The sequence below is a fragment of the Euleptes europaea genome, chromosome 14 (assembly GCF_029931775.1).
Source record: "Euleptes europaea isolate rEulEur1 chromosome 14, rEulEur1.hap1, whole genome shotgun sequence".
NCBI classification, from domain to species: Eukaryota; Metazoa; Chordata; class Lepidosauria; order Squamata; family Sphaerodactylidae; genus Euleptes; species Euleptes europaea.
Window position 1 is genome coordinate 15605633 of NC_079325.1, and position 14450 is coordinate 15620082.

The window sequence follows — 14450 nt, forward strand, 5'->3', positions numbered from 1 at the left end:
GAGGTTTTAACTGAGAGTGCCAGGTTTTAAAAGTTTTATCTAAAATATGCTTATTTTTTTATAGGAGTGGAGTAGAAAGAAAATACGGAGATTAGGGTTTAGTTGGGGGGCTAGTTTGGTTGGGGTCTAGTTTGGTATATCTGTGGGAGAAGGAGAGGTCTGGGGATATTAAAGACACACCATCCAGACCAGACCACTCTCCCCTGCATCTCATTTCCAGTATACAAATGTGTTTTGTTTATTGCTTCTATAATGTTAACCTGTATTTTTCTCCCTTCCTTCTCTCAGACTCCACCAATTTCCCATCTCTTCACCATGAGAGAGGTTGGGGTTCACTTCTTCCCTTCACCCTGTAGTTGATAGTTTTGGATTTGGAGGCGATGCTGGAGTAGAGATGGCAGATAGTGTCAAGATCTTCCTTAATGATCTCATTAGGGTAAGTTTTCTCCCACCCCCGTCTGTAACAGGAAGAGGGGGTAACAAATGGAAATAATAAATAAATAATAACAAATAGATTGCAAAGAATATTGGTGGGCTGAAATTATGAGATTGGAGTCTTTTGGTATTACATGTTGGGTTTTAATATCTGTAGATGAGGGTCAGGCAAACTGCAATAGCAGCCAAGGCAAAAGAGCAACTGATAGCCCCCATGGGATGCAATGGGCAGGTTTGATTAGAGACAATTGGCATAATGCCAAATCCTTTCCAGTGCAAATATCTCTGGAGTCCCATTCTGAAAAAACTGTACGTGGGTTTATACTTCAGTTTCTTCCATTTGTGTAATGCGTGTTCCTTAAGCCTCTTTTCCCTTTATCCCTACTATCCTGTTTCACAAAGTGAAAAGGTCTCTTCTCTTCTCCCCATTCTCCCAAAATACAAGGATAGGTCTCATCTTGCAAGCTTGGACTCTTGATGTCTAAGGTGGAGCACCACATTTTCCATTTAGTCCTTCCTGCACACATAACCCCATGAATGGGAATTCCATCTGATTTTTTGCTTAAGCAAAGAATAACCCCCTTGCCAGTGGTGCTGCTCAGTTATAACTGGAACCTGCTGAGGGTACTTCTGAGTAACAGATGAGGCAATTGGTCATACCATAACACTTCACAAGCCACGTTGCGTACATTTGCTTAATTAAGACAGTTGTTGCATGTTGTAAAATGTAGCCTTCGTTTCAAAATTTGGATTTTTCTTGGCAGAGAATAGTGTTCAGATTCTATATTGGTGCAAATTCAATTTATACTAGCACCACTGTCATTTAATCACACTACCTCTTCAGTTCAGTTACTGATGTCTACTAAGGTACAAAAATGTCTCTCGTTCACTTTTTTTGTTTCAAAATCCCATTTGGAATGTTGAATGTAGGCCTGTTGCTTTTTCATGTGTACAGGGAATTAAGGATTCCATATGGGGGATCTGCACAATCTCCAAACTGGATGCTCGGATCCAGCAGAAAAGGGAAGAGCAACGGAAAAGGAGAGCAAGCAGCGTACTTGCTCAACGAAGAGCACAGAGCGAGGAGAGGAAGCAGGAGAAGTGAGTACAGCGGTGAGGGGGGCTGAGGAGTTGGCTGAGCTCTTCTGTAAAAACATGTCTCATTTACCAATTTGAGAGTTTTTTCCCAACCAGAGTGCGAGTTGTAGTAACACCCAGTAGAGATTTCTGACGGATAAATGAAAATAGGAATGGCATATCCAGTGTCATATAGTGGTTAGAATGCTGGACAAGTCAGGGATCCCCAACGTTTTGTGCATGTGGGCATCTTTGGAATTCCAACAAAGGGCGGTGGGCGCAATTGCAAAATGGCTGCCACAGGAGGAGGAGCCAGTTACACAATGGCTGCCACAGAAGGTGATGCCAATCACAAAATGACAGGGATTGAGGTTATATACAACTCTAATAGTAACTTTTTAACATAAGGACAGAAGCTCTGTTTAACAGGATTTCGTTTAATCTGCGCAGCCCATCAGAAGGCCTGCTGGGGAAAAGCCCCACCTACTTTTTGAAAGTTCTTGGCAGTCACCAGGAAAGGTGACGGTGGGCGCCATGGTGCTCACTGGCACCACGTTGGGGACCCCTGGACTAGGATCTGGGAGACCTGTGTTCGAATCTCCACTGTACTGTGGAAGGTGGCTGGATGACCTTGGGCCAATCACACAAAATGGGCCTAACCTATCTCACAAGGTGGTTGTGAGGATGAAAGGGAGGAGGGGAGAATGATGTAAGCTGCTTTGAGTCCCCATTGGGGAGAAAGGTGGGGTATAAATGAAGTAAATGAATACATATTTATGGGGATTTATTTCCTGAAAATGTTTTAGGCTCATCATTTATTGTTTGGTGTTTTCACGCTTATTTGGTCCCCCATCCAAATACCTATTTAGCTCCAGCAGTGCTGCAGGATTTGACACGAGAATCGAAAGATACTGATGTGGTTCTTTTTTTCTTGTTTGTGTGAGAATGGCTTTTTCATACATTCTGGTTCTGTGTGGACTCACCCATTTTCCTTTATTATCCCCCAGTGAACCCCAGATTGTGAGCCGAATATTTCAGTGTTGTGCATGGAATGGAGGTGTATTTTGGGTAAGTTTGTGCAGCTTTTTGGGAAAAAAAAAATCTGGGTATCGAACAGATGGATTGCATTCCAGTTGGCTCACTGTGCTTGTTTAGATAATGTTGCAAACTGAAGACATGCACTAGCTTAATTTTCAATCTCCTTGTCTTGCCTAGAGAAGCAGTTATTAAAATATATCATTGAACTGCCAGAGTCCTATTAGGCACTAATGTATTGCTATCTCAGGCCATGTAGTCTGTTTTATGTACTGGTTCCAGACCCTGACTTGAAAATGAAATCAAATGTAAGTCTTTTATACTGCTTAGCAGCCAGCAGTCATTGGCAGCAACCAGCTGACCCACGACAAAATGCACTTGAATTGCTAGAAGGCCTAGACTTCAATATTTTGCAGTTGCCTTAATAGATAAAGCCTCTTATCTTAGAGCATCAGCACCTAACACTTCTGTTCTCCCCAACTGAGAAACAATCTTCAGTGGACTGTTGCTGAACTCAGTAGTGCTTTTGCTCTGTATTCTCACTTGTTGTGGTTGGTATAATTGATGTTTCTCTCTTGGTAATTCATTGGGTAATTTCATTTCCATTTAAAATCTGTCCTGGCTGGTGATAAAATAGCGGGGAAGTGCTGAAAGGAGACTGTTCAATTATGTATTTTGGCTGTGCTTAGAGGAACAGTTTCAGAACTCTGCATCTAGCGCTCTTGTGTTGAATATTTAAAAACAAAATTCACGAGGCTTGTATAAAATATTTAAATGAATACTTGCAGTCCTCTACAGCTATGGGTGAGCATTGCAAAGGGCCAGGGTATGCAGTGTGGAGTTTTGCACATCCTGTTCAGACATCTTGGCTTTTATTTAAAAAGTACAAATTCGGTTTTGAAGCTTTGATGGTTGCATTTGCAGAGCAGTTTTAAAATGTGCAGATAATGTAAATTGGGTATAGTAGCATAGGGTGCCCAGAGGTCAATGGGCAGAGCGTTAGCCCAGCTTTGCAAGCTGTTCCTTGCTGTGATCGTCCCTCCAGTTATGCAGTTCTCCCGTGTCCCCATCTCTCCCCCCCCCTAAATGGTTTGACCCCATAAACATTGCAGCAGTGTCTTGGGTGCCTGTGGATACACACAGAGGGAGTGTGCACAGGCTTTGGATTTCCCTGGGCCCAGATCCTACCATTTTGAAGAGTGAGGGGGAAAAGGTCTCTTTGAAGCTGAGATACTGTACGTCTAATATTCAGTGCATTTTGAGGTAGGCAACTGGAATGACTTTTGGGCTGGGATTTCAAAGCTGGTGTTTTTGGCAGTAAAATGGGGTGGGAATAAAGACTGAGTATCTAATTACTCTTCAAAGTAAGGTTGCCAACCTCCACGTGGGGCCTGAAGATCTCCTGGACGTGCAACTCATCTCCAGACTACAGAGATCAGTTCCTCCCCTGGAGGGAATGACAGCTTTGAAGGGTTGACTCTATGGCATTACATCCTTGCTGAGTTTCTTCCCCTCTCCAAACTCCACCTTCTCCAGGCTCCACCCCCAAATCTCCAGGAATTTCCTAAACTGGAGTTGCAACCCTACTTCCAAGGTTATGAGATTGGGCTGAAGGTGTGCTTTCACAAAAGTCCAACTTTTGGTCATAATTTGGAATATGTTTATAGCACTCCAATGTTTCTCCCTTCCCTTACTCATGCGATGGCCACATACCTGTAGATGAATGAGCGAGAAGGTACTTTCTAGCCCTTTTTTTGGTAAAATGCATAGCAATACCATTTCTCTGTGCGTTGCTGGAAATTGTATTCTCATTCATGCATTTCTGTGTGGTGGAGAGCACCATGCCTGGAAGAAGCTGTGGAATAGGGCAACTTCAAGCAAATGTGCAAATCTGCCCCTACATCCCAGGATTATGGACAAATTAATGTGTTTACGCTGTCACGCTGTGTGTAATAAAGTCTGTGTAGTGACTTTCTTCACTTCTTCCTTTAGCTTAGTCTTCTTTTGTTCTACCGGGTCTTTATACCTGTCCTTCAGTCAGCAACAGCACACATCATTGGTAAGTGCAAACCTGTGACTTTAAATGTTTAACTGCTGCTTTCTTTTTAAATCGGCTAACTCCTTGGGTCTTGCTCATCAGTCAGTGTGTCTATGTGGGCCGGTAATTAGTGGCATGCCCTCGGGAGCTTTGGGTTTCTGTTTCTCAAACAGCACCCCTTCGCACTGCGTGACAAATAGGATTGCCAGCTCCAAGCTGGGAAATACCTGGAAATTTGGGGGAAGGGGTGGAGCCTGCGGAAGGCGGGGTTCAGGGAGGGGAAGTACTTCAAGTGGGGTATAACACCATAGAGTCCACCTTCCAAAGTGGTTGTTTTCTTCAGGTGAACTGATCTCTGTCATCTGGAAATCAGTTGTAATAGCAGGAGATCTCCAGCCACTACCTGGAGGTTGGCAAACCTAATGACACCCTTCTTGAGAAAATCAGGGAGGTTTCAGAAGCATTTATAGTGTTTCATGAGGAACTGCCATTCAAAGGGGAAAAGTCTGTCTAAATTTATTCTTCATATCTCGGTCCAGATCTTTTACATTTTCTTTGCTTCCCGCTCAGGATCTGAAGATCTGTTTCTTTGTACTGAAGGATCCGTTAGTAATGTGTCTGTGCATTGTACTGAGGCTTAAGTTGCTTCATCTGTATCTCACAGGGGGAGAGATTTCAGGACTGATACAATGATGTATAATCTTTCCTCTGGGCCATTCAATGGAACTGCTGTTTGTTTCTGGCTACACTGAACTCTGTAGAATCCATGGATAAATTCCTTTCTCCTTTGCTGTTGATTACCTGTTTTTGCACGCTCTCAAACAAACACAAAACCTTAGTAAAATCCCATCCTAGGGTGCTCTGAACTCCTGAGCCAAAACCTGCAGCCTGTATAGTGTTTGGTCAGAGCATTACTTCTGTCTTAGGCAAGACTTTTCACCTGTGCTCTACATGGCATAATACTTTCTTGTTCCATCCTGAACTTTTGGAAAATAAACCTCTGACACCACCTGCCCAGTCCTAAGCAAATGTACTAGGAAATGAGTCCTAGTGTGTACCTTAGGACGTATTTCTTGGTGCACATGCATAAGGCTGCAATTTAGAGCACCCTCTAAAGGCGGGTCAGGAAGCAGCTTCTCTGATCTTTTTTCCAAAACATCGTGCCCGTGTCTTTTAAATACCCTACAAATAAACATGTTGGTAGAAATGTGGAATGCATATTCTCATAGCATTAGACAAACTAAAAAATATAGTGCTAGGATATTTTTGTAAACTAGTAAATGAGCTGGGTAAGGCCGGGCTGTTCAATGAAGGGAAGGTATAAATACATCTCTATCTGCTTTAACAGACTACTGATGCCAGAAGATGATGTTTTCAGGGGGTAATCAGCAGCAAAGGGGGGCATCTTTTAACCCTAATCTAATCCTGTGTGCGTATCACTAATGGGTGCTTTGTCTCCGTTTGGAAGGTGACCCTTCGTTACACGGTGATGTCTGGTCTTGGTTGGAGTTTATCCTCACCTCCATCTTCAGTGCACTTTGGGTCCTTCCTCTCTTTGTGCTCAGTAAAGTTGTCAATGCCATCTGGTTTCAGGTAGGTTACCTTTCTGAAAAGGTGCTGCAGCTGATAACACAGCTGCGCTTAGCGGCTGAGATGGTTAAATGAAACATTGTTTTGCATGTTAAGGCTGGATGGTGTTCCACTAAAGATTTATATACATCAGCCAGTTCTTGTGAGCCAGTGTGGCGTAGTGGTTAGGAGCGGTGGACTCTAATCTGGAGGACTGGGTTTGATTCCCCACTCCTCCACATGAATGGTTGACTCTAATCTGGTGAACTGGGTTGGTTTCCACACTCCTCCACATGAAACCTGCTAGGTAACCTTGGGCTAGTCACAGTTCTCTCCGAACTCTCTCAGCCCCATCTACCTCACAAGGTGACTGTTGTGGGGAGAGGAAGGGAAGGAGATGGTAAGCTGGTTTGAGTCTCCTTAGTTATAGAGAAAATCGGGTGTCCTCCTCCTCCTTCTCCCACCCTCAGCTGTGCAATAAGTACCAAATGTTCTGTCCTGTTCCAGTGCGACACCTTTAAAAAAATCTGGGGGGGAAAAGAACCTCACAAAACAAAGTACCTACTTTACTGTGGTCACTGCATTGCTTGCAGTTGCTTACAGAGTGGTCCTTATTGTGCATTCTCCATCTACCATGAGATTTTAAAATTATGTACACAGCAGTTTACACTGGGATTTTTCTCTAACAAAGGCTGCTTTTCAGGCTTGTTCTTACCATTATTTGAACACAGCCACTAAGTTTATAATCTTTTATTGTTGTTTTTTTCTCCTTCCACACACACACACACCTCTCCCCTGGAGGGGGCAAGTTTAGCACAGCTCTGCAAATTCAGCGGTTTGCAAACAAATGCACATTGGGTTGTGCTTTAATGTGATGCGGTTTGAAACTGGGGGGAAGGGGGACACATTGAATCTGTTCCCAAAAATAGAAGCAACTAGAGTAGGTGTGTTGAGGAAGAAGTATGTGTTATATATTGCAATTGGTGTGCAAGGCATACAAAGCACCTGCCTGAGGATGAGAGGAAATAGTATATTAGAAAATCCCCCAAGATTGAGGTTTTTGATGGGACCCAGCCGGATTGGGTGACAGTGCTAACAACATTAGTCTTTGTAGAGAGGGAGGCCATGATCACTGTGTTGCAGAAATTGCATACCAATCCAATAATAAGCAACCTGCAATCTCCAGGAGGCTTTGGTGTGATTTGTGGTGCCAGCGTGGTGTAGTGGTTAAGAGCGGTGCTTTGAAGTGGTGGACTCTGATCTGGAGAACTGGGGTTGATTCTCCACTCCGCCACATGAGCGGCGGACGCTAATCTGGTGAACTGGATTTGTTTCCCCACTCCTACTTATGAAGCCAGCTGGGTGACCTTGGGCTAGTCACACTCTCTCAGCCCCACCTACCTCACAGGGTGTTTGTTGTGGGGAGGGGAAGGGAAGGTGATTGTAAGCTGGTTTGATTCTCCCTTGTGGTAGAGAAAGTCAGCATATGAAAACCAACTCTTCTTCTTGTGGACAGGGAGGTCAGTTAAAGTTGAGACATCTCTTTTTTTTTTGTCTCTTAAAACAGCATGCTTCAAGCACTTAGCATCGTAGAACTAAACATGAAGCGGTGATACTGAACTATGTTATAGCATCTTCAGGATGTTATAGTTCATGGGTTACTTTTCCAAGACGTGCTTGTGCATACTGGTGCTAGGATAGCATCTGAAGGGCTACGTGCTTACAGGTGTCTCGAAAGGAAACAGTTTTTTCTTTGCACTTACCTTTGCATTTTTCTTAGGATAGTTTCTTGTGTGTGTGGGGGAAGGCTTTTTTAAATTGATCTGCTGTTTTTTGAGAAAAGAACATAAAGTTTAGGCTGGCAATGTTGCAGATTTTTCTGTGTAAATACTAAGTAATTCTGTGTTCAGTTGCTTGAAGCGTCTGGGGGAATGATGAGGCCCACATGCAGCATTCTTCGGCTACCTCTAGTGTAAGCTTGTCTTGCCCCTCCTGTGTGTAACTGAGCATCGAAAATGGTCTCCAGGTTTGTTTAAGGAAGAAGTAGCAGAATCTTGAAAACAAAATCTGCTATGCTGAGTTGCAGAACTGCTGCAGGCATTACTGACTGTTTTCTTAGGAATTTTGTTTTGCTAACATGTTTGTTTGTGTTTCAGGACATCGCTGATCTGGCGTTCGAGGTGTCGGGAAGGAAGCCTCAGCCATTCCCCAGTGTCAGTAAAATAATTGCTGACATGCTGTTTAATCTTTTGCTGCAAGCTCTTTTCCTTATCCAGGTAAGAGCAGATAAGACCTGGACCAGGGAACCTGCGCTCAGAGTCAGATGGGACCGGAAGGTCCTCTGGGCCATCCTCCTTCCTGGGAGGGCTTGCATCTATGATGCCTTCAGATATCAACCCATCACATTCTGACCAGGAGTGCCCCAACCAGAGAAAATATGACCAGATGACTCCAGGAGTGAGCCAAGCCTCCCTCTTTTCCTCTCGCTCTGCCCTGCCAAGTTGCTCGCCCCTGTGTTCGATCAGATAGGTCCCCAACCTTTTTGAGCCTGAGGGCACATTTGGAATTTTAACATGGAATGGTGGGCACAGCAACAAAATGACTGCCACAAAATGGCCGCCGCAGGAGGCAGAGCCAGCCACAAAATGATTGCTACAGCTTAACTTCAGTAGCATAGTGTAGATTCTTGGGCTGTGGTGGCAGCTGCTGCCTAGGAAACATTTTAAAAACTGCGCAGGCAATCATATCTCTAATAATCAGTCAAAATCCCCCTGCCTGGCCCCATGCACTTCCTGAAACACTTGGCAGGTGCCAGAAAAGGTGTCGGTAGGTGTCATGGTGCCCATGGGCACTACATTAAGGATCCCTGTTCTAGTTGACGGTTCTTCCCCAACTCAAAATACGACAATCTAGCACTACCCATGACCGTGTGCAAAGGTATCCCAAGGAAGAGTCACTGCGTGGAAGTCACAGCCATGGCCCTGGGAGTGTGCCAGGCTAATCTCATTGCTCAGGTGTTTACGGTATGTCTGAAGCAATTGCCTCAAGATGCCTCTGAGTTATGGGCAAGAATGGCGACAAGGGAACTTACTTTCATGCAGCTTTAGACCCTGGTGGCTGGATTGGGTGGGTGGGGCGAATAAAGGGCTTCTTCAGCCATGTCTCTTCTTGGGATGGGGAAGACGGCGAATAGATGGTGCTTCTGCCGTGATACAAAGAAATCTGCTTTTTGCAAAGAAGCAAAAAAAGGAAACCTCAAGTCCCTTCCTTCTCCGCAGGGGATGATTGTAAGCCTGTTTCCCATCGATATCATTGGCCAGCTGGTCAGCCTACTTCACATGTCGCTGCTCTATTCGCTGTACTGTTTTGAGTACCGCTGGTTTAACAAAGGTGAGTACTTCTCTGTGCTTCCATTGCTGCCAGATTACTGTTGCAGGGCGTGGTCAGACAGATTGGTTTTTCTTTTAAAGCTGTCCCAAAAAATTCATCTAGAAATGCAGAGTAGAATGGCTCATGATATCAGCGTAGCACAATTTCTGCTTTCCCGAGATTGCGTTCCTGCACTGCAGCAGTGAGAGAAGCAGCATGGCGTAGTGGTCAAGAGCTGCAGACTCTAATCTGCAGAACCGGGTTCGAGTCCCCGCTGTTGGGGCAGTCACAGTTTTCTCAGGAAATTTTAAGTTTATCATCCAGTGGGTATTAAAGTTACTTAGTGTTTGGGTGGAACACTTAAGTTGACATCAGGTGGACCCATCCCATTGAAACCAAGTAGTGAAATTCAAGCAAGGTGTGTTAGAAATTTCCTTTTAACTCCTTGTTGGAGAAAATGTGATCCAAACAACATGAGTTTTGGGAATCTGGCATCCTCTGAAGCTATAGGATCTGCAGTGCACAGTCGGTCCATGCTGTTACAGATTGCTGTGGTCTGGGTATGTGGGCTGCAGATAGCCCCTGAGAAGCATCTGCCACTCTGAATCTTGGATGTTGCGTCATTTCGCACTACAATGCGAGATTAAATACAAGCGCTACCTGTTTATTTCTTTGAACACTTTATGTTGTCTTTTGTCCTGTAAGGAATTGAAATGCATCAACGATTATCCAACATTGAAAGAAACTGGCCCTATTACTTCGGATTCGGTTTACCACTGGCTTTTCTCACTGCAATGCAGTCGTCTTACATTATCAGGTGACTGGAGGCATTCTTTTTCTCTCTCTTTTTTAAATGTTTGAATGGCAGGTAAATGTACACTTCTTGAGTAACTGGAAGGAAACAGTGGACTCTGCGGGACTAGTAGAGGCAGAACAGGAATAGTGGGATTGGTCAGAAAATGCTGGAAATACTTTTGAGAACAGTGACAGGTATACCCTGTTTCTCTCCATTCTGCGCAAGGAAAATACTCTTTCTATAATGTTAGGCCCCGTAAAAGAATGGGTCAAACCTAAGACAGGATGTGAAAGAGTAAAAGGTTTTCCTTTTGAAAGGTTTTCAAGGCTAAGCCCCAGAGTTTTCCACAGGAGACTGGCTAATGATGAATCCATTCTGGTAATCCCCCAATGTGGTACGAGCCAACGTGTTTCCTGGTGCCCACTTGCCGCTTGATTCCTGAGGGTACAATCCAGATAGTCTTGAATGGAACAGGAAAAAGCGGAGAGGTTTTGGTCATTTCCTACTGACAGACTAGCAGAGCTCATTCAGGGTAGGCGCATCATAACTGTGCCCCCTTGGCTTGACCAAGGACACAGGGCCCCACGTGACAGCCATTTTGTGTTTGTCCTTGCTCCCATGGCAGCCATGTTATGGTTGAAGCCCTAACCTGTTTCTTGGGCCTAGTTTAACATTCTGGGACTCATGGAATGCAAGGGTCCCCAACGTGATGCCCCCCAAGTGTTTTTAGAAAGGGTGGGGCCAGGTAGGACTTTGGTCCTCAAGGCTTCTTATTGGCCATTGGATATTTGATTAGCTGTGCAGATTTTTTTTAAAAAGTTGTTTTGACAGCAGCTGCCAACATAGCACTAGGTATGACCGTAGTCATTGTGTGACTGAAGTTAAGCTGCGGCAGCCATTTTGTGGCTGGCCCTGCCTCCTGTGGCAGCCATTCTGCGGTTGTGCCCACTACGCTGGGTCAGAATTCCAAAGGTGCCGAAAGGCTGGAGACACCTGATGTAATGGATATTTATTAGTATAATGGACGACATGGCGAAGAGCGCATAGACCAGCCTCCATTTGACAGGAAAATGTGCAGACCGTACTTTTGAGGAACATCTAGAAAGTAAACTTCTCTGCCCTGATGGCAGAATGTCGGGTAGGGAGCATGCATATTTCTCCTGCGCACTGGTGTCCCTGCTTTACTCTTGATATTACCACAGACACTACCCCGTTTGCGAATTAGTGAAGGCATGTACAATCTGTGTACCGGGGATACTTTATTTTTCTTTATATATGCATGGAGTAACATTCCTGGCCTGTCTGGGAATGAGGGCGGGCTGTAAATTTGAAAATAAAAATAAATTCAAGGCATGTACAGCCAAATGTACACACATTTATCGAGGTACTAGTCCCCAGTTTCATTCGTAAAATGAACGCATGTTGGCTGTTTCTTATAAACAACTGTATACATGTACAGGCAGCATGTACATGCATTCACTATAGCTTGTGACCGGGGGCACCTACTTATTTATGATCCCATTGTTGTCAGTGTTATATCTCCCCCCCATCAACGGTTTCACCATGGATGCAATTGATGAGTTGCTTGGATAGTTAAGCACTTTTAATAATATACCCATGCTCATGCTGTAGAAGAGTCTGGGGGTAGGAGGAGGAGTTAATTCCTCAGGTTGGGTTTTATTGAGTCTGCAGCAAAATACAGCAAGAAAAATGGTATGCAAAATGCAGTAGCTCTTTTTTCTAAACCTGCATCAGCAATTGGCTCACTTCTGCCTGACTACACCATGTGTAGATGTGTTTGTGCTAAAGTTGTTGGAAAGCTAGCTCTTCATAGAACCAATAAGGCTTACAGAGAGTTCCCTGGTGCTAATTTTGTAAAAATTTTGTTACAGGGGTCCGTGTCGGTAAAAGCCTTCTCCTAATACCAGGGACCTCTAATTGATTATGCCTTTCTCTTTCAGTGGCTGCCTGTTCTCCATTCTTTTTCCTCTGTTTATTATCAGCGCCAATGAAGCAAAGACTCCAGGAAAAGCATAGTATGTATCTCTGCCCCCTCCCCCAAGTTTATTGTTGAGAGTTAAATGGGGACGGACCCATCAGTGGGCTGTAAATCTAAATGGGGAGGGGGTCACCAAGGTGCCAGCTCCCTCTTAGCCATCGTTCTTCCTAGTTTTTCCATATAACAAAAAGAGCTAGCTCACTCTGTGTGCCCTGGTTGGATAACTAAATCAACATAATCTCTGGCTGGTTTGATGGGTGTTCTCAGAGTGTGCTTGCTTTTTTACTTGGGGAAACTGAGTCACAATTCAAACTACCAGTGCGGTGTAGTGGTCTGGCCTAGGACCGGTGGGGGTGGGGGAGGGGTTCAGATCATTGCTCTGCTGTGAAGCTCACTGATGACCTATGGCCAGTCATGCACTCTCTCTTGCTCTTAGCTCACCTACCTTGCAAGGTGGCTGTGAGGCTAAAATGAGGAAGGGAGAACCACATGCACTGCCCTGAGCTCCTTGGAGGAAGGGCAGGATAAAACGTACTAGAAAAAGAAGAGTTTGTTTTTTTACTCCGCTTTTCTCTACCTTTTAAGGAGTCTCAAAGCGACTTAAAATCACCTTCCCTTCCCCACAACAGACACCTTGTGAGGTAGGTGAGGCTGAGAGAATTTGGAGAGAACTGTGACTGGCCCAAGGTCACCCAGCAGGCTGCATGTGGAGGAGTGGGGAAACCAACCTAGTTACCAGATTAGAGTCCACCACTCATATGGAAGAGTGGGGAATCAAACCTGGTTCTCCAGATTAGAGTCCACTGCTCCTAACCAGTAAACCATGCTGGCTCTAGATTGACAGGGGACTGTCAAAAGTCCAAACGGGCTGTGGCTCAGTAGGTAGTTAGCTATGAGAGAGTCTCCATATGGAATAAGACCGTTTCCTGCCAAAAAACTTGTGCTACACGCCTGGATGCTTACTGCAATACATCTTGCTTTCAGGCTGCCAACATTTCTGATTGGGAACAGCTAAGCAGTACAGAATTTGGGCCACCGTAGGAAGAAACGCGTGTGGCCCATGCATCTCCTAAGGCTACAGGTGCACACAAATTGCTTGGAAATGGGTCTTCTCGAGTTTGGTGGAACTTACAGCTCAACAGGCATCCATGGCTACGTTTGGTAGACAGCTTTTAAGAACAATCCCCACCACAATACAACTGTAACAAGACAATTCTTAGACTAACTGTACTTCTATTAGTAACTGTATTAATAGAGGGAAAAGAGTGGGAAGAAACACTCATGGTCCAGAGGTCTTGGAACGGGAGCTGATCACCATCTGTTCTTGCCTTTCAGCCATTTCCAGTTGCGCCTCTTTTCCTTGGTGGTCTTCCTGAGCAACAGACTCTTTCACAAGACGGTCTACTTTCAATCCACCCTGAGCAGTTCTTCGTCGGCCGACCGGCTGCCCTCTCCGCACCCATCGCCTGCCAGGCAAAAGGCACCTTTAGTGCACTGAACCCTAACCAAAGCGGGGAGGCAGAGAGAGCGCCGTTCCCAGCCGGTGTATACATGCGCCTGTGATCCAGGGGAGGGCAGTAACTGTTCTGCCAAGGGGGCTTGGATGTGTGTGTGTTTCTCTCCCCCCGGCCCCCGCACACACTTTGATTATCATCGTAAGCCCCAGTTGGGCCCAGGGTTTGTGTCGCACTGTGTGTGTGTGGATAACAATGTTGTTTGGGGGAGGGAGGAAAGGGAGCTGGAGAAGATTCTGGGTTTTTAAACATCTTTGTGAGTTGTTTTTTTTTAAAAAAACACAGGTTCTTTGCTTGTTTTGTAGCGCATAACGGACCTGTGCCTGTACGGTTTTTTTGTATACTCTTCTCTCTCCCCGTCCCTACCCATTCCCTCCGTGCCATTTCTCCTCCTTCCCCAGGACGAATGATTTTTGTAATGCATATTTTGTCGTAGCTTTGTGATGCTGATGGGGTCTTTACAGTGAAATGTACCACAAGTGTTGGGTTTCTTGATGATCATAGTTCTTTGTATATTATATAACTCAGGACAGGGTTTTGTAATCGTTGTTGCGCTGAAATGCAAAAAGTAAAGCGGATCATGTAACCGCAGGCGCAAGATTATGAGGCGGACTTGGG

At 44.9% G+C, this 14450-nt stretch overlaps 1 protein-coding gene across 1 annotated transcript; it reads left to right on the plus strand.

Moving 5' to 3' along the window:
- Nucleotides 1-292: 292 nt before the first annotated feature.
- EI24 (EI24 autophagy associated transmembrane protein) lies at nt 293-13852 on the plus strand. Its single transcript, XM_056861018.1, has 10 exons — nt 293-436; nt 1391-1536; nt 2520-2580; nt 4540-4606; nt 6054-6178; nt 8311-8430; nt 9433-9544; nt 10229-10340; nt 12281-12355; nt 13654-13852. The coding sequence occupies exons 1-10, from the start codon at nt 395-397 to the stop codon at nt 13814-13816; spliced, it is 1023 nt and encodes a 340-aa protein (XP_056716996.1). The 5' UTR covers nt 293-394; the 3' UTR covers nt 13817-13852.
- The last annotated feature ends 598 nt before the right edge of the window (nt 13853-14450 follow it).